General features: G+C 38.4%; 1 protein-coding gene across 1 annotated transcript in view; it reads right to left on the reverse strand.

The window, feature by feature from the left end:
- CRACR2A (calcium release activated channel regulator 2A) overlaps positions 1-22703 on the reverse strand; it is a 54083-nt gene extending 31380 nt beyond the window's left edge. The window contains 5 exon segments of the mRNA XM_068400475.1: positions 1285-1375; positions 9505-9651; positions 11220-11388; positions 17540-17651; positions 22495-22703. Of these exon segments, the coding sequence (XP_068256576.1) occupies positions 1285-1375; positions 9505-9651; positions 11220-11388; positions 17540-17651; positions 22495-22662 (687 nt within the window). The 5' untranslated portion in view covers positions 22663-22703.
- Between the last annotated feature and the right edge of the window lie 2960 nt (positions 22704-25663).

Below are 25663 nucleotides of genomic sequence, written 5' to 3' on the forward strand. Positions count from 1 at the left end.
TTTTCAATACAACTTCAGTTGCAGGCTATTAAGAGCATATAAACCATTTCTTCCACACAACTGCTGTCAGGCAAAGTTGCAAATACTTTTTATCCTTCAGCTGCTATACAAACTTTATATAAAGGCTTCATCTCACCCACCACTAAAACCTGTTCTCAGCTTGGAATGGAAAAAACTTGAAATTTATGAGTCAGGTTCACTACCCTGTGAGGAAAGTGAAAAGACTGATTCCTTAGCTGATTAAGCTTCTTTTTGCTTTAACACACATTCTGTCAGGAAACAAAAAATACTTTATCTATTTGGATCACAGAAGGATTTTTTAGATATCATATTTGATTTGAGAATGGAAGCAATAATTGATGGATATTCACTAGTTTTGGCAACATTTTGTGTACCATGTGTTGTCTGAAATTGGTTTCATTTATATGACTGCTTTCAAACAACAAAAAGGCATGAGCCAATAGTTCATGACTGGTTGTCCCAGGCCACTCAGAGAAGCTCTGGAATCTCCATCACTTGAATACTCAAAACTGAACTGGACAAGTCCCTGATCTAGTTTGAAAGTTAGGAGCAACATAGGTGCCTTCCCACGTAAATGATTCTAAGATGACTCTTTCCTGGAGCATACTGGGATTTCTTGTTAGTTTCCTTGTTTTAGGAGAAAAAAACAGGACAGAAAAATCCAAAGAACAGACTATAAAAGCAGTAGAGGAGATTTAAAGGAGACTTCGTAAGAAAAGGAAATTCATTGACAGATGTTCTGAAAGCACCATGGCAGTGACAAAAGAATCTGACCTATGATTACTTTGCAAATAGCTGTTGTGGTTTCAGAAATTACCATCACTTGATTTATCTGTTGTTGCTCTTCATTCAGTGAGAACTTATCCCCTCTCCAAAAGCAGAGATTGCAGAACTCAGCGGGATTAGTGCTGCTCTGAACAACCTCAAATAGCATTCTTCCTAATTGTGACCAGAAGTTGGACCTACAGCAGCATCATAATACAATCAGGCTGTAGTTCAGTTGACTTTCAAAAGAATGGCAGCTACTACTGTATGCCAACCACTGAGCACAGGACATCGATGCTCCTTTCATCCAACAAGTCACTTTTAAGTTTGAACCTGCAGAGCCTGGATCAGCACTGAAAGAGGAGTGAGACAAATGATGTTTTTTCCTATTCTGTTGTGAATCACATTTTGCGGGCTTTCATTTCACACTCAGAATGAGTACAAAACCACTGGAAGTGGGAGCAGAATCCATGCCGACAATAACAGAGACACACTCACTTTCAAGAGAAACTGCTCTTTCTCCTTTTTTATTTGCTGTTCCATTTCCTCATAGAGGTGTTGAATTTCTTCATCATAAGCAGCAATTTTCCTGGTAAGAGATAAGAGTACACCGAGTGGGTCTTTGTAGCATTACTTCACGTCTGCTACAAGTCATGGCTCACATTATGAGCTAAACCCCACATTTCTGCCTTAACACAAGACTCCAGAGAATGTTCTAGGGTGAAGAAAATATGAATTTTTATGCAGGAAAGGTCACAGATTAAATTTTCATTTTTTTTTCTCATGGAAGGAAAGCCCCAACAGCTCAAAGGCTAATAAAGCTACACATCTAATGTTTCCATATAAAGCAGATGTACTTTATGCAGTTTTAATGACTACTGTATCTTAGGTTTAAGGAACAGAGCTTCCTACTGACAATCCTAAGAATACCAGAGCCTAAGTTTGCCAGTTAAAAGTATTTTCACTGCATCTTCATTTTTCTACTCTGGAACTGCACTGTTCACCATTCAAGAGCATTGAACGAGATACTTCTATCGTGTCTAAGGCATTCTAGCTAGAATGGACTTCTTGAGAGTCCTTCTTGAAAGCTGCCTTACTGCCTCTTTAACAGCTTTATTGAAACAAATTTGAAAAGCACAGCTGAGGAACAGAAATAAATATGCACAAGTGTATCTGACTGTAGGAAAAAAGAAGGACTTACAAAGCTCACTTTTTCCAATAGAACATTGCAATTAATATCACTGCAGTTTGATACATGAAGGATTACACTGAGCAGATGCTTTAGTTCGGGCAGAAAAAATTTAACTGTTGAAAGGGAACAAGACAGCTGCTTTGTTCCGCTAATATTCTGTTCTACTCTAATTCTATTCTATACTCATTAATCCAGAAAAGCAAAAATCACTTTGCATCCAACTCAGGGGACATCCTAGAAAGATTTTTAGTAGAGACTAATAGGGCCTTTATATGACACTACTATATATTCCCCCACATTCCTCTTGCTAGAGCTGTTCCTTGAGCAATCTGCAGAATGCATCTGTTACAAATAAAGTAGATAATCTCCTAGGGCATTCACATCAATAAAAGCAAGACAAGGAATATACAGTAGAAAAAAAAAGCCATTAATTTTTTAATCTGGGTATCTACTAATGTACCTAATGCTCTACATATTCTATGTTTTCACTTATTAAAGGCCTGATTCTCTTCTCAGTTAAAGCCAAGCAAATCGGAAAGAAACTTCAAAAAAATTACCTAAGCTAAGAGGAGTGAGAAACACCAGAAACAAGTTTTTCTTTCCCCCTTTCAAACATCAGAACACTTGACATTGCCAGCTTGCATTTTCAGTCACAGATAAAAAATGAAGGGGGGAAGGCATTTTCTCAGGATTTACAGCAGCAATGAACAAATATCAAGCTACACTAATTTGAGGAAAATGATTGCTGTCACTTAAGATTTTTGTAAACTCTGATTAGGCGAGAAAAGCAGCCCAGACAAAGGTCTCTTCATGTGACTTCAATGCTTCAAATAGAGAGTGCCAGAAAATTCAGAAGCCCTTTTTGCTGCCTTGCTTCCCTTATAGTGTAAAGTCAGGTCATGTTCTGATCTCAAATTTGATTTTCTTAAAACTAAGAATATGCTTCATAAGAAATTAGCACTCGTCAATGGAATAAAATTACACAAATTCATAAAGAATTAACAAGTATTTAGAAAGGTATGGTAGAGATGCTAAGGTCATATTTAAAAATACTGTATTCATGCAATACAATGTCACTTTGATCAGGGCTAGACTGACTATATACTGAAAAGCTCCATAACTTTGCACAGGCAGAACACATTGCACAGCAGTCAGTGTTTCCATGGGAATCATAAAGATTTTCTTTGCTTCTGTGTGACAGGGAGAATAAATTTAGTCCCATATTATTAAGCTGCTGATTTAGATATTTCTTTCCTCTTATGTGTATGGAAGCAAAGGATATGGCAGCACCATCAAGACTACATCCAGGAGGTACCTCTGGATGTAGGAATCTTTTTAGTTGGTCTGGCACATAAGCACATGCCATTTCTGCAGGCTGAATACTTCCTCAAGTATTTCACTCATGGCTTACCATTCTTAACTCTGATCATATTAAACAGAAAGATAAAATAATATCCTGTTATAATCAAAAGTATAACAGAATTATAAGTAACATAATTAACAGCAGCAGAAAAAATAAGGGCATACCATTGTTATGTGAAAAATGTAAAATGTTTTGATTAAAATTCCTCTTCCCCAGGATCATGCCATACAGTTTTACTCAATGCATAATTGTATAATTTCAGCAATATCTGATAATGTGATCTTTCTCTTTCCATCAATGCTGTGGAATAAACAGAGATGGAGATGAAAGGGAGATGGTGCTGTTGTCGAGCACATTAACCAAAATGGAATGTGAGTTCACTACGTTCAGATGGTGAGTTCAGGATCAACACACTCACAAGGGTTTAATTTTTGCCCATTCATGTAGCTGCAACGCGAATTGTTTGGGTTTCACAATTACTGTTCATGCAGTTTGTTGTAATGGTTCTTCTTTCCCCTTAAAAAAAGTGATTTGCGCACTTTGTGCACTAGTCTTCTGAGATGCTCATTCTCTTCTTCCACCGAAGGTGGACTCTGACATTGTCCCATGCTAAGCCCAAAGAGAAGTCAGTTCATCCTTCCCTTCCTGTTTACCCTTACATTTATCTTCTCTGTTTGAAACACAATCCACCTTTTTACTAGGCTTGTCTTTCAAATGCAAAGCACAGCAGCAGACAGAGCTAATGGCAGTTGAAGATTTTATCCGCTATTAGAAAAAAAAGGTCTCTTTCTCATCTGTTTTAAGCTTACTTCCTTATTAAATGGCCCTTGGTTCTACTGCGAGGAGCTTGAAGAATAACAGTTCCTCATTCAGCCTAGTCAGGGGTCTCATGGTTTTGTAAAGGTATATCATACCCCACTCCAGCCTTTACCTCCTCACTGAAGAGATCCTTCCTTTTAAAAATAGAGCTCTCAGAATAGCTGTTCCATTCCTTTAACCACTGAGTTGCTATTCTCTGTACCTTTCTTCATTCCACTTACATTCTTGTGTTGCGGAGACCAAAACTTCACTCAGTACTCAAGATGTGGGTGCACCAAGATTCTACGTAGTGGCAAAAACATGCTTTGTCATGTTCTCAGTACCCTTCCTTATCATGCGCTGCATTTCAGTGGGGTTTTTCGGCTGCCATTGCACCCTGAACTGATCATTTCAGGAAGCTCTCTGCAATGATGCCAAAGGCTTTCTGTGAAGTTGTAATTGCCCACTCCAAGCTCAGCATCATGTAAGCATTAGTTAAATTATTTTAACTTCCTTACATTTATCTACAATGAAGTTCATCTACTGCTTTTTTGCCCACTCAATACATCACCCTGTTATTTGAAAAACACCACTGCTAAATTTAAGAAGCCATCTAATTTTAAATTAGCACTTAAACACAAATATCAGAAAATCAAGGAGAACTAACTTACCCTGGGAAACAAAAATTGTATGCACTGAGTAGATGCCAAAAGCAAAATGGATGAACGTATGGAGCTACTAGTCCACACTTCCAGTGCACAGCTGAGCTATTGCTGATCCCAGCAGCAGACCAGATATATGTACAGTATTTGGCTTGATAAATTACTTCAGTAAAAGTCTCACACTTTTTTTTAAATGAAAAGAAATAAAGAAGCAAATGAGTATTTTTAAAAGGTGTGGGTTTAAACCTCCTATTTTCATCTTGCCTTAAAATCTACAAAGGTAGGCAACAGCTCATCATCAATTCCTTTATTACAATAAATACTAGTGAGAAGAACACCAGTTCTGGGATAAAAATGTGGCCATTTGCTTTGTTTTCCTTAAAGTGTGTTCAGTTCTATGTAAAAACACATCGGCAGTATTTTGGCTGTTGTTCTACTGAACCAGAATTACAGATCACCTAAAAGGAAAAACATGCCCATGGTTATACTGGCACAGAATATGTCTCATGCACTGATAGACCTCTTCTGTGAGTGTATCAGGAATACATTTGATATCTTGTTAGGAATCTTTGTTGAAACTCTTTAACTAAGGGATCACAGTGGTAGGTTTTAAGTTTCTTCTCCAATAATCATCTTAATTGATTAAAATAAAATATAAAACTGAGGTGAGGTTAATATCCGACAAAATCAGAGTGGGTCAGTTTACCTGAAATACTAAAGCAGACCTTTAATACTAGAAAAAATTATGGCCTGTTATTAAGTAATAAAAATAGTCACACACTAAGTGTGCACAGTGCCATAATTTACATGTTCAGAGGACAAAAATACTAGTATCTGTAAGAGCGTCAGCAGTAGACAGTAAAATATGCACATCTCTTCTTCAAGGCTATTTAAAAGTTATCAACATATTTTCCTAGGAAAAAACTTACTTGGCATATAGAAGGTTTCTTTAAATATATGCACTCACATATATATATATATATGAATAGATATAAGGACTTTTTACAAGGGCGTGTAGTGATAGGATGAGGGGGAACTGTTTTAAACTGAAAGAGGGTAGATTTAGATTAGATATTAGGAAGAAATTCTTCACTGTGAGGGTGGTGAGACACTGGAACAGGTTGCCCAGAGAAGCTGTGGATGTCCCCTCCCTGGCAGTGTTTAAGGCCAGATTGGATGAGGCTTTGAGCAACTTGCTTTAGTGGAAAGGTGTCCCTGCCCATGGCAGGGGGGTTGGAACTGGATGACCTTTAAGGTCCCTTCCAACCCAGGCCATTCTATGATTCTATAAAAATAAATATATATATAAAAATAAAAATTCACAGGGAGATCAACCTTGTGCCTTTGAGTAACACCCAACGAAGTACCACAAATTTCCTCTATGCAGGAGCATGCTGCATATTATACATATGTATTATAAACTTATTTATTGAGATCTACAAGAACAGGTTTGTAAGAGACATGTTGACACTGGTATAGATTAAGTGTTAAAGTGTTGAGATGACTAGGCCTTAGCCTGAGGAGTAACCAGCTGAACAGAGCATGAGAAACTACTGGGCATTATGTAAGAAATTGCTGGACATAACAAATAACGTTGAGAAATGGACAACAATTACAGATAGCACCCTGATGGATGTCTTTCACAGGTGTTCTAGGAAGAGTTATGCAGTAAACGGCTAACCTCATAGCTATCTGAAGGAGAGTATTTGGCACCTTTTGGGGAGACAAATCTTGCCAAGGAAAACAGCATCTAGATATCAGTAACACCATATAAGGGCAAGATTACTTAGGTACCAATATCAGAAACATGAAAGTTGCATACAGATGTAGAAAAACCGGGACCAATGTCAAAAAAAGTATTTAGGGACAAGTTTTTTATTTATGAGGAGACAAGGATAGAGAAATGGACCAAGGTGGATGTGAAGGGGGGATAAGTGGCTTAGTCAAGTCTAAGCAATCTGATGGTTAGTATATTTGTCTGGTCGAGCCCTATGTTTGATTATTGCAGACTATGCTATCTTCTTATCACATCCTATTTCCAACTATATGAACTCAATGTCTATTCTGTGTGGGTGTTATTCATTAGCATACTTCAAGCTAAACTAGCCAGCAAGGAAAAGTAGATCTCCATCTGGAAAAACTCAAGGTCTGAGTTGATGACTGGAAGTAAAGGGACTAGGGTCTCAGCATGGGCATGAGATGGACTTAAAAAGCCTCATGTTAATATCTGAAGGATCTGTGACTGTTAATAAGTGAGCAAATGAACACATTCTGGTAGCAAACTTCAAGCCAGTTGAAACAGGCAGCAAGTAGGAGACCCACATTTGGAAAGTCCCAAGGTCTGAGTCAAAGCATGGGTAAGGGACCCAGGGTGCAGGCTGGGACATTAGGTAGACTAAAGTCCATGCTAATATTCAAAGGATCTGTGAACGCAGGTTTATTTCTGAACAAAGTAAGTGTGGGAGAGGCCTGCATGTGTGTATGTTTTCACTAATAAAATTCACTCCTGATAAACTGGATCGGAAAAACAGGATCAGGCTTCATGTTTGTGTGAATGCTGCTTGTGTTTAGGTGGGTGCCAGTACAGGCACTGCTTTCTAATCTGTATTAGTCTGCACAGTCCCTCACGTGTGGTGTATCTGCATGTGTGTGTATTGAGAATGTACGTTCAGCATCACTACTGGCTGGACCTACAAATGGGAACAGCAGCAGCATACTGTATCTATTGAACAAGGACAGGAGGAAACCCCTGGGTGTTTTAGACCACAAGATTCAGGTTCATGAATGAAAATACACATGTGAAAGCTCAAGGATAAAAGACAAAAAAATAGGTATAAAAGAATGACATGAGTTGACAGCACAGATTGGCAGTACATAAAGATCCCAGCACATGCACATGAAGATTCTCAGGGCATCCAGGTTAGAAGAAAAAAACAACTGAAGACAAAAGCACAGCCTACATCCAGGAAAGGAGACAAGAGGCTCAGAGTAGACTGCGTTATTGCCTAATGACTCGAAGAGGTGAGTCAGGAAGGAAAGATGAAAGATCAGATTCATTCTCAGCTTCCAAAGGGTACTATTGTCACCAATCAAGAAGAACCCAGGAGACATGATAAAACCTCAATAACCAGCATCCCTTATCTTCTGTGACCCCATAGTAAATCCTGGCCAGTCTATGTGGACACATGCATCTTAGTGCTAGTAAGTACATGGGTATAAAAAAAATAATTTTTCCCCCCTATATGGTCTTGTCTTGAGCTTTGCTGTTATTTGTACATGGTTTAAAATAAAACAGGTTATTCATGCCCACTGTTACCAAAGACAGTATTACTCCTCTGGTAGTTCTGACTCCTTTCAGTAATTGATTACAAACAAAACAACGATCTATGTGCTGAAATTAGAGACGTTATCAGGAGCAACAGAAAGAAGAAATTAGCTAAAACCTGTTTTTACTACAAAGGCATAAAAATCCAATACCTTTTTAAGGTAAAGAGATTTTATGTCAGCCAGAAAAGTCAGGTAATGATGATGTATTCTCTATGCACTTCCGTGCTGATCGCAGCTATTAAACAAATTTATTCACTCAGTTCTCAAAAAAACACTAACAAGAGTCTAACCAAAAAACACTGACAAGATTCAGACCAAAAAAAACCCCCAGAAAACATAAAACAAACCCCTCACCACACATGGTTGTTAATAATCTCTAGTCTAAACCAGACAGCACAGCTATCTTTATGCGGTTTCCAACTGACTAGCTGTCTGAGGCTAAAACCACACTTGTAGACTTAGCTGAAAATCCTGCTATCAATAGAAACCAATTGTCTTTAATGACCATAAGTTTTCAGTGTTTTTCTTTCTTCAGAAGCCTTGTGGCATTCTCAGAATAGCCAGGAGAGTGCTGAACATATGAAGCAAATGTTCAACTATATATTTGCCTTTATTACTCAATCTGTAAGAATCTGAAATTCAGAAGTGACATTTTATAATAAAAATGCAGGGGAACTTCAACTATAAGCATCATTTTGCATTCTGTTTAGATTTAGCATGACAATTTTTTCCCCCTAGATAGCTACATATTAAAGGATGATCTATTAATTTTTAGTTCTTATATATTTGTTTTTACATATGTGTTTTATATATTTGTTTATATACATACACATTTTATATATACATTTTTATATATAAAACCACTATATATTGTTTACTATATTTCATATGTTTGTTTTATATATATTTGTGAACTTACATTTTCACTGGCATCAGTGCTTTGTGCTGCTTTAACATCTTAAACCTCTAATTTCTCTGGCCACTTAATCCAGATTTATAGTTTTTCTGCACGCAATGTTTGCAAAACACACAGACAATTTACAGACAATTTACTGGTAAATCTGACCTCCGGAATCAAACTGATTAAGTAGAAGTGAATTGCTTACCATTGTCCTAAAACTGTAATGCAATAATAGACATCTGCAAAAGAATTTCAGTCAACAAAATCTGTTAACTGGAAGAGAAAATGTGATTTCAGACTGTTCTGCATTATAAATAATTTTACTAGTACTCTTCATGACTAATAGAATTTTATGTTACGGGAACTCTTGTGATTATAGTTCTTCACTGAAATACCTTGTTTATTTCAAAGGTTCAACTAGTAGGTAAGACAGCTGTAAAACTAAACGAACAGCCCAGCAAAGAGAAGTACTAACTTTTTTAGAGCACATTCCAACTCATTCTTTTCATTATCCGCTTCTTGGAGCTGTGAAAAAATTCTGACCAGGAACTCTTCAAAATTGGAAAGTAAATGAGGTTCGTCTTTTCTCAGCTGCAACCAAAGTTGCTTCACATCACTCTCACTGGAATAAGAGATCATTCATTAAGAGAGAACATTTCTCAGGCTGCAATAAATGTTCATAGCATCCCAGTGGATGGAGGCTTCAGGGCATCACTAGTCAAAACATAAGGCTTATTAAAAACAAGGGTTACTTAAGCAGTGCCAGATTTTAAAAGAATGAGGTGGGTGGGAAATTATGGAAATTGCATTTATTCAAAAAAACACCTCATAAAGTTTGGTAATGCATGACTGCAAAGAACCATAGGAACTGCTTGTTTAGTGGGTGACTTGCCAGACACTTAATCTAAACAGGAATGAATAAAAAAGGAGATAGATTAGATACACTGTACCATCCCATCACTTCTATTAGAAGTAAAGAAGATCCCATGAATCTAGTGGGGAGGGGACAGTGGGAAAGCTAATCAAAAACACTTGCTCATGAAAAATGAATGAGATTCATTTCCTAAGTTACTTAGACAAGTTAACAAATTGCATTTGTACTGTCTTCTTTCATTTTCAACCCATTTTAATTCCACAGTGGGACTGCTACAAAAATCAGAACATGACATCTTGAAAATTTTGATTTAAAGATTTACCAAGAGAATGTTTTGTTTCCAATCTGTTCAGCAGATACTGAAAAAAAGAGGTTCTCCTGTGAATGATAATGGGTTTTTTAATACTTTGCCAAAATTCTCCTGAACAACTTTTGTTTGTTTCTTCCTGACTCATTCTCTTCCATGTACATTGTAAGCCTGAACCTAGCCAGCAAAGAGTGCTATATTTAAAGGACAAATGAGGATAAGGATAGAAAAAGTGGGTGATAAAAATCTCTTCATAATGAAAGCCTTTCAGGATGACTGACAATCAATTCTTTCCAGTAACAGGCAGTCAGGAGAAGAGAAGCACTGATAAGTACTTTTATTTCATGGTAAGGATCACTGATGCATTTCTTAAACATTCCTACTATATGTCTGGATTCTCTCCCATGTTTGTCCCATGCTTTTTTTTTGATCTAGAACATTCATTGTGACTGACCAATGAATGTCAGACCAACACACAAGAAGCTCTTAGAGCATTTTGGCATTCTGCGTTTCAGTGTCAGTCATGCTGGTCCTGGAAGAGGTAGTGTTATCAGAGCCATCGCAACATGCGATTATGCATGGAGGAGAGAAAAAAACAGAAAAAGGGGAGAAAACATTCTTTCTTATGGCTAACAGGTGCGTTTTAAACACAGCCCTTGCCAAAAAAAGCAGTCATCATGCATTATTTCATTGGAAATCAGTCGCATTTGTGTATTACATGCTAGAAATTATCTACGTTCAAAACCCATGGTATGTCAGGGGATTAATGGTATAGCTTTCATATGGCACAAACACATTTCATATGGCTGCAGTACAACAGTTTTGGTCTTGGAAATCTTGGTTGAATGGCATTTTGTCATCTCTGACAACCAAGAAAATTCATTTTTAAAGAATCACGGTGTTATGAGCAGCCTTGGTTCTCATCATTCGTCTTGGATCCATTAAAATCAAACCCAGAGCTGAATCATAAAAGATCATATAATCTGTTACTATTGCTGCAAAGACTCACTCATCCAAAACCTTTTTAGCTCCAAGACGATCCATCAGATTTGAGAACTGGAATTCTTCATCCTCATCATTACTCACGGTCTCTTCGCATTTAAGTGGGCAGGCTGTTTCACCTTCTGATTGCTGCATCATCTCATTACTCAAAGCAATCTGCCCCAAAAGAAACTGGCCTAAAAATTAGAAATTACACATGTCAGCATTTTCAGAATTTACTATAAGAAGCAATGTCATTAAAGATCAACATACTAAGGATCAAATTTTACAGTAAATATAATTTGTGATGGAAACATGTACATTTGTTTACAAGAAAAGGGAGTATAATGAAACAACAAAAGGATGAGGCATGGCAAGAGGATCCTTTGTCCTCAGTTTAAAGTCTAACCTTCAGTAAATCACTCACCTCAAAATTCACAAACATACTGAAAAACTTCAGATCTCCATAAACAAAAGGCATAAATTGCAGCAACAAGCACTTGATAAACATTGTGGCCTTATTTCTTGATATGCTTAAACAGAAGTTAGGAATCTAAAATAACCACAGCATTGCTACTGATAAAATGTACCTCCTATTCTAAAATTCTTTTTAGTGCATGATCAAAGACACACCTCAAATTCCTATACAAACTGTATATAGAAAGCTATACTTTATTAACACTTATTTCCCTCCATTTGACTCACATGCATTTTAATTCCCCTAAACTTGACCCCTACAGCAGTTTCTTCCATCTATTTGAGATATTTCTATTAATAACAGAAAGATCGGATCATGGAGACGTGGTGGGATGGTTCCCATGACTGGAGTGTTGCAATGGAGGGATACAGGCTCTTTAGGAAGGACAGGAAGGGAAGACGAGGAAGGAGAGTTGCCCTTTATGTGAGAGAGCAGCTGAAATGCATGGAGCTCTGTGCGGGGACAGAAGAGGAGCTGATGGAGAGCTTACGGGTTAGGATTAAAGAGAGGACAGGCAAAGGGGTCAGTATAGTGGGTGTCTGCTATAGGCCACCCAACCAGGAAGAACAAGTGGATGAGACCTTCTACAGACAGAAAGGAACAGCCTCATGTTCGCAGGCCCTGGTCCTCATGGGGGACTTCAACCACCCTGATATCTGTTGAAGGAACAATACAGTGGGACATAAGCAAACTAGGAGGTTCCTGGAGTGCATTGATGATAACTTCCTCCTCCAAGTGACAGAGGAGACAATGAGGAGAGATGGTCTGCTGGACTTCATACCCACCAACAAGGAGGCTCTCGTTGGGGATGTGAAAGTGAGAAGAAAGCCTTGGCTGCAGTAACCATGAGATGGTGGAGTTCAGGATCTGGAGGGCAATGAGGAGGGTGAAAAGCAAGCTCATATCCCTGGCCTTCAGGAGAGGGTTATGGCCCTGGAGGGAAGAGGGGCCGAAGAAAGCTGGTTAATATTCAAGGATCATCTCCTCCAAGTTCAAGAGAGCTCCATCCTAATGAATAAGCAGCCAGGCAAAAATGCGGAAGTACTGAATGCCTTCTTTGCCTCAGTCTTTACTAGCAAGACTGGCCTTCAAGAATCCCAGGTCCCAGAGATCAGAGAGAAAGGCTGGTGCAAGGAAGATGTACCCTTGGTGGAAGACGATCAATTAAGTCACGGAATACTTAAGTAAACTGGACATATATAAGCCCATGGGCCCTAATGGGATGCACCCAGCAGTGCTAAGGGAGCTGGCATATGTCGCTGTGAGGCCACTCTTGATAATCTTAGATTGATCATGGTGACTGGGAGAAGTGCCAGAAGACTGGAGGAAAGCAAATGTCACCCCAATCTTCAAAAAGGGCAGGAAAAAAGATCCAAGGAACCACAGGCTAGTCAGCCTAACCTTGATCCCTGGGAAAGTGATGGAGCACCTAATCTTGGAAACCATTTCCAGACACATTAAGGATGAGAAAATCATCAGGAGTAGTCAGCATGTATTTACCAAGGGGAAGTCATGCTTGACCAACTTGATAAACTTCTGTTATGAAGTGACTGGCCTGGTAGATGAGGGGAGAGGGGTAGATATTGGCTGGATGCGCATTTAGTGAGGTGGACTGAAAAGTGGATGAACAGCCAGGCCCAGAGTGTGGTGATCAGTGGTGCAAAGTCTAGTTGGAGGCCAGCGACTAGCATGTACCCCAGGGATCAATACTGAGTCCAGTTCAGTTTAACATCTTCATTAATAACCTGGATGATGGGGCAGAGTGTACCCTCAGCAAGTTTGCAGATGACACTAAACTGGGAGGAGTGGGTGATACACCAGAGGGTTGTGCGGCCATCCAGAGGGACCTCAACAGTCTGGAGAAATGGGCTGACAGGAACTTCATGAAGTTCAACAAGGGGAAGTGCAAAGTCCTGCACCTGGGGAGGAACAACCTGTCTTCGTTTAGCCCGCACCCGGACCTAAACAATAACAGTTTTACTCTCACCCAATGTCCCTACCCCAACCAAGGAAGAAAATTGGGAAAAGGAGGAAGACTTGTGGGTTAAAGTTGAACAGATTTAATAAAATCAAGAAACCAATATCAACAATAACACAAAACACACTAAAGTATACTTAGCTACAGAGTTGCAGCAGGTCATTCCAGGAATACCAATCATTGGCAATGAGAAAAAGAGAGGCTAGAAGAGAGGAGAGTAAAAACAACCTTACCTCTCCCCATCAAGCCCTCCCTTTTATAGTGAACTTGATGTCAATGATATAGAATACACCTGTGGCCAGCCTGGGTCAGCTGCCCTGGATTTAACTGCTAAGGGCCTTGATCACCATGGCTGGCCACAAACTGAAACAAAATCCCAATGAAACCAGGACACAACCCCACACACCAATATATGCTGGAGGCCACCCAGCTGCAAAGCAGCTTGGCAGAAAAGGACCTGGGTATCCTGATGGACACCAGGTTGAACAGGACCCAGCAATGTGCCCTTACTGCAAAGAAGGCTAATGGTATCCTGGGCTGCATTAGACAGAGTATTGGCAGCAGGTTGAGGAAAGTGATCCTTCCCCTTTATCCAGCCCTGGGGAGGCCACACCTGGAGTTCTGTGTCCAATTCTGGGCTCCTCAGTACAAGAGAGATGTGGACATACTGGATAGAGTCCAATAAAGGGCCACAAAGATGATTAAGGGACTGGAGCATCTCTCATGTGAGGAAAGGCTGAGAGGGCTGGGAATGTTTAGCCTAGAGAAGAGAAGGCTCAGGGATATAATCAATATATACATATATGTGAACGGAGAGTGCAAAGAGGACAGAGCTGGGCTTTTTTTCAGTGGTGTCCAGTGACAGGACAAGAGGCAATGAGCACAAACTGAAACACAGGAGGTTCCATCTGAATATCAGGAAACACTTTTCTACTGTGAGGGTAACCAAGCACTGGCACAGGTTGTCCAAGGGAGGTTGTGGAGTCTCCCTCCTTGGAGATATTCAAAAGCTGTCTGGACATAGTCCTAGGCAACTGGCTTGAGGTGGCCCTGCTTGAGCAGGGGGGTTGGACCAGATGACCTCCAGAGGTCCCTTCCAACCTCAACCATTCTGTGATTCAGATATTCCTGGCTATTGACACCACATCATAGTCATGAGAGACTTTCATGAAAGTCATGAGACTTTCTCAACAATTTTTCACTAGCCAACAACATATGATGTTGCATTTCCTCTAGTAAGTGTTGAGAACACTATAGAAGATTTTATTATAAGAAATAACCATAGATTGACAAATGCGTTGATTCCATTTCAATTAAATGTGAGGCTAAGCAAGAAGAGATATTGCTGAAGTCAAGTGCTCTGAAGGGTTCAAGTAAACTAACAAACAGGTGAAGCTTGAAACTGTCTCAGAATTTGAGATTAAAAGGGTGTGTATATATATATATATATATGTAGACAAGAGAGACAAAAACAGAGACCTGCAAAGAATACTAAAACAAGCAGCTACAGGTTTTTTAGCTACATCCATTAAAAAAAAAGGAAGAAAGAAGTACAGTAGTTGCACAGTGAGGATGCAGAAGTGAAACTGCCACATGAATAATCAATGCACTTGTGCTCAGTTGATGAAGACAAGATACATTCCATCAAACTCCAAATGTGTCAGCTATTTTATTGAACATCTGCAAGTCAGAATGTTTAAGCAATCTACACAAAAGGAGTATTCTCATTTTCTGCAGAGGATCTTTGGTTATATTCTAAATTCTAGTACAGAAGTTACCATAGACCCAAGGAAACAGAAATACTGGCATGGTTTTATGGTTTTATCAACTCTATCTTGCATTTTTTCTCCTAGCACCCAGCAGAGCATGTTGACAACAAAGACAATAGAATATGTTGCAAAGAGAGGTTACAGTAAATTTCAGATTTGCCACCATTTAGAAATATGAATGGGATTCTCCCACACTAATTGGTACAGTAAAAGTTTTATCCAGACATTACTCTGCTTTCTCCATTCTCTAGTTTTCTAAAGCAGCCTTTATCTAGTACAGCTTCTGCTTCTACTGGGAATGCCAACATCATCACCTAGCCAAATGTATGACTACCCGGCCTGGATCCCTAGAAAATACCTGTCAATCCTGTGTAGCAGGTTAAAATGTAGCATGCTTTACACTGTCTATCCTTATGTTTTATGTGAATCCTATCCATAGGTGCTGTTGAAGGCAGCGCCTTATCTGTGGCAGTCTGTGTAGCCTGCTGTGTCCATGTCCTTTGTGTGTCTATGTGTGCACATGTGTGGGTGTCTCTGGGATACATGTTTAACTTCACTACCAGTTGAACCTGCAAACAGGAAAGCAGCGGCCACATCCACCTGGGTCTCTGGACTGGGCTCCAGTACTTGGGCAGGAGGAATCCCCAGGCTCTGGAGCTGCTGGAGATGGCAGCCACACAACCTCCCTTAACAGAAATTTTGGTTTTGCAGGGACTACTTACAAAAATAATCTTCATTTAACTAAGAAATATGTATAATTTACTTATGATAAGTAAAGTAGTAATACACTATTTCATTTTTAAATAATGGCAATTTGCAGATTAAAGCATACTCTTTATTAAGATACTTGATCTAGATCTAAAATGGGAGAAGTGGGACATGAGAGAATTAAAATTTCAAACGATCGATGATTTGCAAACAAAAATGAAGGTCCTAGTTGCTGGGCCTATGCAGACTATTTAAATGGAGATTTAATGTTACAGTTCACACATAAAAGAGATTCCGTTTTCTAGAGAAAATGCTTAAACTTGATGTAGTCAGCAGAGCTAAAACTTAAGTACAAAACTGATTCTGCATAAACAACCAAACACAGTCTCACTAACATTGTCATCTATCTGGAACCTCACAGCTGAGGAGAAAACAACCCTTTCACAAACACAGAGAACGCGACAGTAAGAGTGCTGTTGCAAAGCAGGCACTTACAAGCTCCCATCATGCAGTAATAGTAATTGCCTCATCCTGTTTCGAAATAAAGTAACATCACTTGAAGAATTAATTTGTTGTGGAAAGCATTCCCACAGCTCTAAGGACAGTTGGAGAAGAGGAGACTGAGGGGTGACCTAATTAATGTTTATAAATATGTAAAGGGCAAGTGTCATGAGGATAGAGCCAGGCTCTTCTCAGTGACATCCATTGACAGGACAAGGGGCAATGGGTGCAAGCTGGAACACAGGAGGTTCCACTTAAATATGAGGAAAAACTTCTTTACGGTGAGGGTGACCGAACACTGGAACAGGCTGCCCAGAGAGGTTGTGAAGTCTCCTTCTCTGGAGACTTTCAAAACCCGCCTGGACGCGTTCCTGTGTGATATGGTCTAGGTAATCCTGCTCCGGCAGGGGGATTGGACTAGATGATCTTTCGAGGTCCCTTCCAATCCCTAACATTCTGTGATTCTGTGATTCTGTGACAGTGGTATTAACACATTTTCAACATTGTCTTATATTAATCTTCGAGATAATCTTAATAATCTCTCAGGTCGTATGACCTGATACTAAATAAAACACAAGATTTTTTTTCCCCACGGGAAACTTTCCAAAATTTGTTCACAGATCTATTCCACAGCTTAAAACAGGTGTAATTCAGATGGTAACATCATATGTCTCATATCATGCTATGGCCTGCCATCTTACACAGAAGAGAAAGATCCTGGAACCCTTTGTCTACTTATAGACATAATTTGACCACTTCTTCATCTGTTACATATATCTGCTTTATCTAGGGAATAGTCTGGCTCCCCGCATGCATCGTTAAGTGTATTGTTAAGATAAAACGCTTCTTTATTGATGCAGACAGTATAGAATATGAATGAAGCTCTATACAAGAGACATGCTTTCCAAACTCACTGAATCCTGTGATGAACTCCTTTGGGGTAAGTGAGCCATTGCCATCAGCATCCAACGTAACAAAAACTTTTTCAAGCTCTTCCAGGCTAAGAGGTAACTCAGGATGCAGTCTCTGAAATGACAAAACATGCAGCAACTTTACCAAGTACTATAAAATGAGAGGAAGACATCCATACAGAACATCCATAATACAGAAGGACAGATCCTTTTGTTTCCAAGAGTGAAAATTCAAATACATCACAGAGTAAAACACCATCAACTGATGGAGATTTTCTTTTATGACTTCATTATTTGCCTTTATGCATCCTTTATGACAGAGCAGTGAGAACAACCTCCTTGTAACACAGATTCCAATCACACAGGGAAGAGGTAGAATTCGACGTGGAGTCTCAGCATCCTGGTGAAATGGCTTGATGATCTTGGTGAAATGGCTTGATTATCATGCAGCTGGGCAAACTTGCCAGCTCCTTCCACGTCATGAGGTCAAGCAAGAGACTCTCTAAACAAGAACATTATAGAGGGTATACTGTCCTAATTAAAGCTGCTTTAAAATGTGTAAATACATAAATAAATAAATAAAGCAAAGCTAAGAAACCTGCATGGTCCAAAGAGCAAACCTGATGCTTCTGTGATGAGTTAAATGTAGTTTATGACTGTCTATTTCTGAAATGCAGGATGCTCACACCAAAAAAGACAAAACTTCATGAAATCAGCTTCATAAAATCACGTATTTTTTCCTGAGAAGACAAGCATAAAAGAATAAAAAAATTTCTTTAAATCTGGCCCTAATGGTTTTACTGTAATCCTTTTAACAGTATAGACAGATTCCCAGAAACAGGAGAAAACTGGAGTGGCAAACAACCACAATGGCAAGGATTTCCACTGGGAGACAGCACTAAGTAGAGCAAAACCTTCCCTCAGCTTGGGAAGCAATATAAATATACACCAGTGAAGTCCTCTGCTTTATTAGTTAATATTTTAATCCATTCCCTGAACTCCTATTGTATATACAACATATTAAAATTGCAAGCTAATAGGTTGATAAAGTTCATCAGGACAAAAGTGCTCATCTCTTCCACTGTGGGGAAGGGATTTAGGGACCAAGGAAGTCTCTCCTGCAATCCAAGAACAATAGAAACCATTATTCAATATACAATATAGCCACAGTAAGAAGTGGCTGAGTGCATTAACAGGACTTCCCTGGCTTCAACAAAAGGTTTAGGGTATACCTTATAAACCTGTATGAGTTGAGAGGAAGAGCAGTAGAAGGAATTCCAAGGTGATCTTGAGAAGGTAAAGCAACAGAGCTTCTAAAGCACAGAAGTATCTGGAGTAGTCCCAAAGGGATTTCTGAACAGGATTAAATGTGCACTGCTGCCTGCTTCCAAAAAACTAATAAAATTTGATGTACACTCAGTCTAAATAAGTTACTTCATAAGCAATACACCTGACTTACTATCAGTTTCTCACTTAAACACACCCGTTTTCCCAAAGCTTTGGATTTTAATATCTTAGATCTAAAGGGAAACTTTTTAAAATTGGCTTCTATTGTAAAATTCTTACTGCCTACACAGCACTGATGAGGGAGGAGATGCTTCAGACAAATTACTCTTTTTACACTTAGAAAAACAGAAACTGTACTCCTACTGCCAGATCTTTAGGACCTGCTGAAGGTGTGCTTCTTGAGAGCTGGCTGTCTTCTTCTGACAGGGTCATGAACAGAGCCACCTGCTATTCCAGTACAACTGCTTGTGGGTCTTGCTGCAAATGTAACTGATAAATATACGCTTCTCCAACTACAGCTGGAGTGCCCTATTGCAGGGTTCAAATTCTGAACTGAATTATACTAATTTTGCAGTAGAAAACATCACAATTACTTGCATTTTCTTGAAAAAATATGAAAATAGGAGATTTTGAAGAATGTACCAACATTTTGCTCCATTAAATTCCCTGAGGATGATTTACTGACTTTGATGAACTGGCGCCACACTTAACATTGTTACTAAGATTAAGTCAATGTTTTCCCAAGCTCTTGCTTTTATTCTTCAAAAAAAGTTTTAAGGGTTTTTTTTGTCTGGTTGTTTTTTTTAGGAAAACAAAAGGTTATTGTTGGTCTCATAGGTGTGTTTTTGTTTATTTGCTCATTTTGGGCTTACAGTAAAAATACGTAAATCCTTTCAATATGAGGCTCTTAAAAATTAAAAAAAAAAAAAAAAAAGTAGTAAAAGATATCCAAACATACCACTGGAGCTTAAAGAGAAATTATCTACATTGCCACCCAATATGCTCTGTGCTTTCATGACATTTGTGCTTACTTATCCGAAAATACCAAGCTTTTACTTGCTAAATAAAAAGACAGAGGTCAAATAGCTAAAAGCAAGATCTGAACTCAATTCTGCTATATGCATTAAAACAAAACATTTTGCAACACTAATTCTTGTTACTCATGACAGCTTCAAGGCCCAAAGTGCAAAGCTGTGGTTTCAAGTCTCCAGTAGAGTTTGCTTTCTTTGGAATTTTAGAAAGCCTCATTTGTTTGAAAGTTGAGCACATTTGATATTTTGAAACTGAATGAAAAATTCCAACCAACCAGTATTAACATAATCTCAAAATAAACAGCATGATATAATCAGGGAGGAGTAAATCCTTAATATAATTACTATATCATAGAACCATCAGAATACTTTTTTTGCAAGATCTGTTCCACTGAAGTTAGATACTCAGCACTTTTTAGATATTCAGTGCACTCTGTTGAAAATCATGCCTCATATCACATGACTAAAGATTAAAAAGCTTAATGTTAGCATCTTGTATTTGAAGCAATGCTTCATTAATGGTAATTAGTACTGAACTAACAAACAGCAGGATGCAAAAGTGATCAACACTTGGTACCTTTTAAGGAAAAAATTGATTTACTTTATTGATTTATGTCTTTGCTATAAGGACTGAACATCATGAAAAGTGCAATTAAAATCAACTATACTGATTTTAAACTCATGTTTGCAATGCAGGGATTCTAGTTAACTAATTCTAATCAAGCATAATGAATAACTGTAACAGTATATGTCTAATGTACAGTTGCTCAGTATAAAACATCATTATTCTGTATATTAATAAAATAATGGGTACCAAATCCATTAGAAAATATTGTAGATTACTGTCACTGGTGTCCAAATAAATCTCTATTAATCGACTACTGAATTACAAGGAAGATGGGACAATAAGAGAGCTATCACTGGCTTCAAAGTATCAGGGTTTCTCAATTGCTGGTATTAATGTAAAAGATTTTTATTCACTGTCACTAAATTACTTTGAAGTCAAATGGAGGATATGGGTCTCACCCCGTTTTTTTTGTCAATGGAACTGCATTGATTTCAGTTGAATTAATACTAAAGGGTTGAGAGGAATAAGGATAATCCACTATCTTCAAAAGGTCTGTATTTGTAATATTATCTTTAATTGGATCAGCAGGAAATAAAAGCAAATATAAAGAAACATCTCGAGCGTTCTGAGTACCCTTATTTCTTTATTTAAATGAACTAGACACTTACATACATACTGAAGTTGTCAGATATGGTAAACAAATACTCATGGTGAAATAGAAGAAATGTACTTTATCTTTCTTTGCAACCCTTTTTCTACTGCATCTTTTGCAACATCTGTTTTAGAACCTGAAGTACAAATTTATCATCATTCTAAGCATAAAACCTACAATCAAACAGAAACAAATGTTTTTACATTCTTTGCAAAAACAGATATTGACACTTTTTATATACACATATATACACATACATAAATGGGTCTTCCACTAGGTGAAAATATATGCCATTCAGTTTTTGGAAAGACAATAAAATTATAATCCATTAAATTCTCTATGGGTCTGGATTTACCAAAATTACCACTAACAACATATTTGTTTGTTTGCATTCAGTTCCTTCAATGGAATAATGTACATTGGCAGAGCCTAGAGCACAGCAAGCATCTGCACTCCTATCTTTTTTTTCAACTTTGCAGAATTAGCAGAGGTCATCACAAAACTCAGCAACACACAACTGCACAGGAAGCTCTCAAGAGCTAGCAATCTGGGCAATTTACTATGAGGTTTTTGCTTTTTCAACATAGGTATATGTTTTCCTATACATAGACACATCTTTGTTTCTGAGGATATGCAAGGTTTCTAAATTTTATATTAGATGCTTCCGTTGCTAGCAGTTTGCACTAAATTTATTTTTCTACCGCTCCCCAATTTTATTTCATCCACAAGTAGTGAAGTAGAACACAATGAAATTATGCTTTGCATGTTAAGCATGATACGTTCTTGTTTTCTGCCACATACTGGTTCAAATAATCATTTCTGCAATATGCACCCAATCCCATTTTCAAAAGATTTTGTTATATAGTTGCTATTTTTCATCAATATTTTCAGCAAATCTGATTTTGGCCCCCCAAACAATTTAAGAACAATTTGGTAAGATTATTGTGAACACTGAATAATGCTAAAATACTGTTCCTCTATACTTCCTGCATATATACATGATCCACCTAAGAGTTCACCATCGTCTGGCAAGTGAAGTCAAAGTAAAAGACTTTACACAATTTTGCTGAAAAAACAGAAGGATAAAATTGGGGGACTGAATACATTCATGATGCTGTGGCAAATTGCGAAGAAAAGAATTTACTGGAGCTTCAACTTTCTCAATGAGAATGGAATTAAATTCCTGGGGCATTTTTTTAAACTTCACTTATTTAATTTTCCGCTTTTTTGTTGCTTTGTCTGTGGAAATAAATGCAAGCATTACGTAAGACTTAAAACAATCTCTCTGAAATCCTACATATCCCTTTAAAGTTATGAAGAGAGAGTTACAATTTTTAACTCTAAATTAATCAGTCTCAACTCATTAAGGGCCTTAGGATCTTCTCTCACTGCACATTTCACATAGCCAATTTTGTTTTACCTGCATGTCTTGACGAGTGATGAAGCCTTTGCCTTCCAGATCACAAATCTGAAAGAACTCATGTGCTTTTCCCAACACAGTTACGCATGGGACTTGTTCTCCAGTCCTGCTCTTCTCTGCATCTCCTGGTGGCACAGGGCTGGCACAGTCTCCTTGTATTCTGTCCATTGTCAAATCTCAGCACAGGAATATTTTAGGGTGCTGCCATTCCATTTACTCACAAATTCTGATCTGAAACCTTTGCACAGAAGGTAAGGAAAAGAGCAAATCAGACTCTCTTAATGATGCTTTCCACTATCTCTCAGCCACCACCTCTTTAATTAGGCACTAAAGCTTAGAAGAAGAAAAAGCTTTTTGAAAATGCCTACCCTTGATGGGGCTGCACTAAAGACACTGCAAATGGGATGATGAATGAGGAGGGGAGAGTCCTAGGGAAGGAAAAGACAAAACCAGCTCTGAAAAGGAATCTCAAAGCAAAATCAGTCAGTTTAACAAGAAATATAGACAACCAATTAACGTGATCAAGAAAACACATGAAATATGGGTAAATGAAAAAATAATTTAAAGACACTACAAGTATCCAACTGGTATCCTTTTGACTCTGATCATCTTAACACCACATACCACAATTTGCATCCAGTGCTTTGGAATACAGTTCATATGATAGCTACAGAATGGAAGATGATTGATGACTGATGGAACCTGATGGATCATTGTGTTTAAATCAATGAAGTAAAATTAAAAGAAAGTTAACGGATTATGGAATTCTGAAATATTTCTTTAGATTCACCCTTATTACTTAGGGCTTTAACTTTCACCTGTGAAGGAGAACTAATTGCTAGTGAACTTGGTGGGAAGACTTCATAAGTTAATCGCATTCTAAAGAGTCTCTGTGAAAATTTGTATTATACCCCCTGCATGAAAATATTTGTATATATTCATGTTTAGCTATAATTCTGTCTTAAATTAATTCTAGGAGGTCAGATGTAAATGGTTTTCCCTTTCCAAACTTAAACAATTGTACAACACACAGTATCAATAAGGAACCAACTTTCCCGAAAGCCTATTGGCTCAAAGGTACTACTGACTAATCATGATGGGTTGTCATGCCTCACCTGATGTTTGTAAGACTCCCTGTATGATCTTAATTCATTATCATGTGCATAAACCAAGTAGGGAAACAGCCTACTTCACTGACATACTGTGTATTTGTGACAGGCCAAGAACATGTTTACAGTTGTCAGGGCTCAGACGACATGCACAACTTGACTTCACATCTGCATCTTGAATTTGTATTTCTGTTTTTCTAAATAGGTCTACCTAAAATAGCCACAAATTTGTCTGATAATTTTTAACAGCGAGAAGTATTTTGAGAGGCATTTGACTATTACAAAGGAACATAGCCTGATTCTCATCCGGCATGACTGGCACAATCTGGAACAACTCCAAGAGAGGTCAGTGAGAATTATTTGAATCTGAAATGTATGTTGTCTTCAGAGTACAGGCCTTGGCATCGCATGGATATGAAGGCAGCATCTGAGGAAACAAGAACTTCAGCTTGTCTACTCAGCTTCTTAAGGAGAAATGGCTCTGATCACATCAACAGAGTAAGTCAGCCAGAGTCTGCTTTATTCTATGCTTAAGTTCAAACCTGGCAGTGCTTTATACCTTTTAAACCACAGCATCTTCCAAGAACTTCTTAGATGTACAGATTGTCACACTTGCACCAGCTTTGCACGACAAAGTGATTTCTCCAATAGCTATGGGCCAGGCTGTTGGACTTCCCATGTTACATCTAAGTATAAAAGCACTGTAAACAGGCCATTGACTTCAAACCAAACTAGGACTTCGATGAGCAAATCTGCCACCCCCTCTGACACTACGTGGTAAAAAATTGTAAATATAGGTAAATTTCCCTCTCTCTCCCTCGCTCTCTTCTGCAACTCTGATCATCCAGGGACTGTTGTTCAAATACTTTCCAAAGCTGAAATAATTTTGGCTTAATGACCAAAGAACTTAGCTGTCAAGAAAAAACATTCTGAGAGAAGGCAAAGGATGGCTACACCCAATACCATCCCGCTTTAGGAAACTCCTCCTCAGAATGGGTCTTACTCCAGTTTTAACGTATGGCAGTCAGGGGTGCCTTACAAACCCCAAGACCAGCTATTTGAATGGAGCTGTTGCCCCTCCGCCTGCACACAGCGTGCAGGCACTGGGTACTGCTCACTGCAGCAGCAGCTGAGCTGTCTGCTGGGGCTCACCACACTCCACATCCCAAAAGGCACCAAAGCCTGCCACAGCACCCGTGCCAGCAGCCAAGCCAGCCCTGGAAAATTAAAGGCTAGGAAATGCTGTCACAGGGAGTATAGCTCAAACATAGCAAGGGGCATTTGGCTATTACAGCTGTCTGACCAGCTCAGAAAGTCTATCCAACCTTCAGTAGCTGGGAAGATACACAGAGGAAAAGATCACTCTATAACTGCCCTGTTTCTTAATCCCTTTCCTGACATTTCCAATATTAGACAGTCTCAAAAAACAGTATACGAGCTAGATGAATCTTTGCTCTGATTCTATATAGCCACCCACAAGTGGATCAGATGGAAATGTCACCGCAAGCCACATTCAGACTACAGTGGTATAATAGTCTGGATGAGATTCTCTTTTCATACTGGTTTTACACACCTAAACTTCACTTACTTCAATACAACTCGTTCTTGACTGACACCAGTGTATGAGGTAATCAAAATGAGGCCACCAATTTCAACTTTGCAGTGACACTAACTTAAAAACAGGTTTAAAAATACCAAAAATCAGTGGAACAAGTGCAGCCTAAAGATGGTCCTGACCCAAACTCCAAGTGTTTTGGATGTAACATATTTTTTTTTTCTTTTTCACATCTCAACAGTTTCTCAAAAGGCCACAACTGCAGGAACTGGCCGAACTAATCATGATAGTAACTGCTGCTAGTCCCTCTGCTTTCTGCACAGTTCATTAGACTTCCTTAAGAAAAAGAAAAAAAGAAAAACTGTGCAAGCAATAGATAACCAATTGCATGTGAAAGAATAGAAATACGAAACCAGATTAAAAATGGTGGAACAAAAAGGCACTATATACAGTTTGATAAAGGTGTTTACATTTAGCAAACACTACAGATCTGATTCAGAAAACG

The sequence above is a fragment of the Nyctibius grandis genome, chromosome 5 (assembly GCF_013368605.1).
Source record: "Nyctibius grandis isolate bNycGra1 chromosome 5, bNycGra1.pri, whole genome shotgun sequence".
Taxonomy (NCBI): Eukaryota; Metazoa; Chordata; class Aves; order Nyctibiiformes; family Nyctibiidae; genus Nyctibius; species Nyctibius grandis.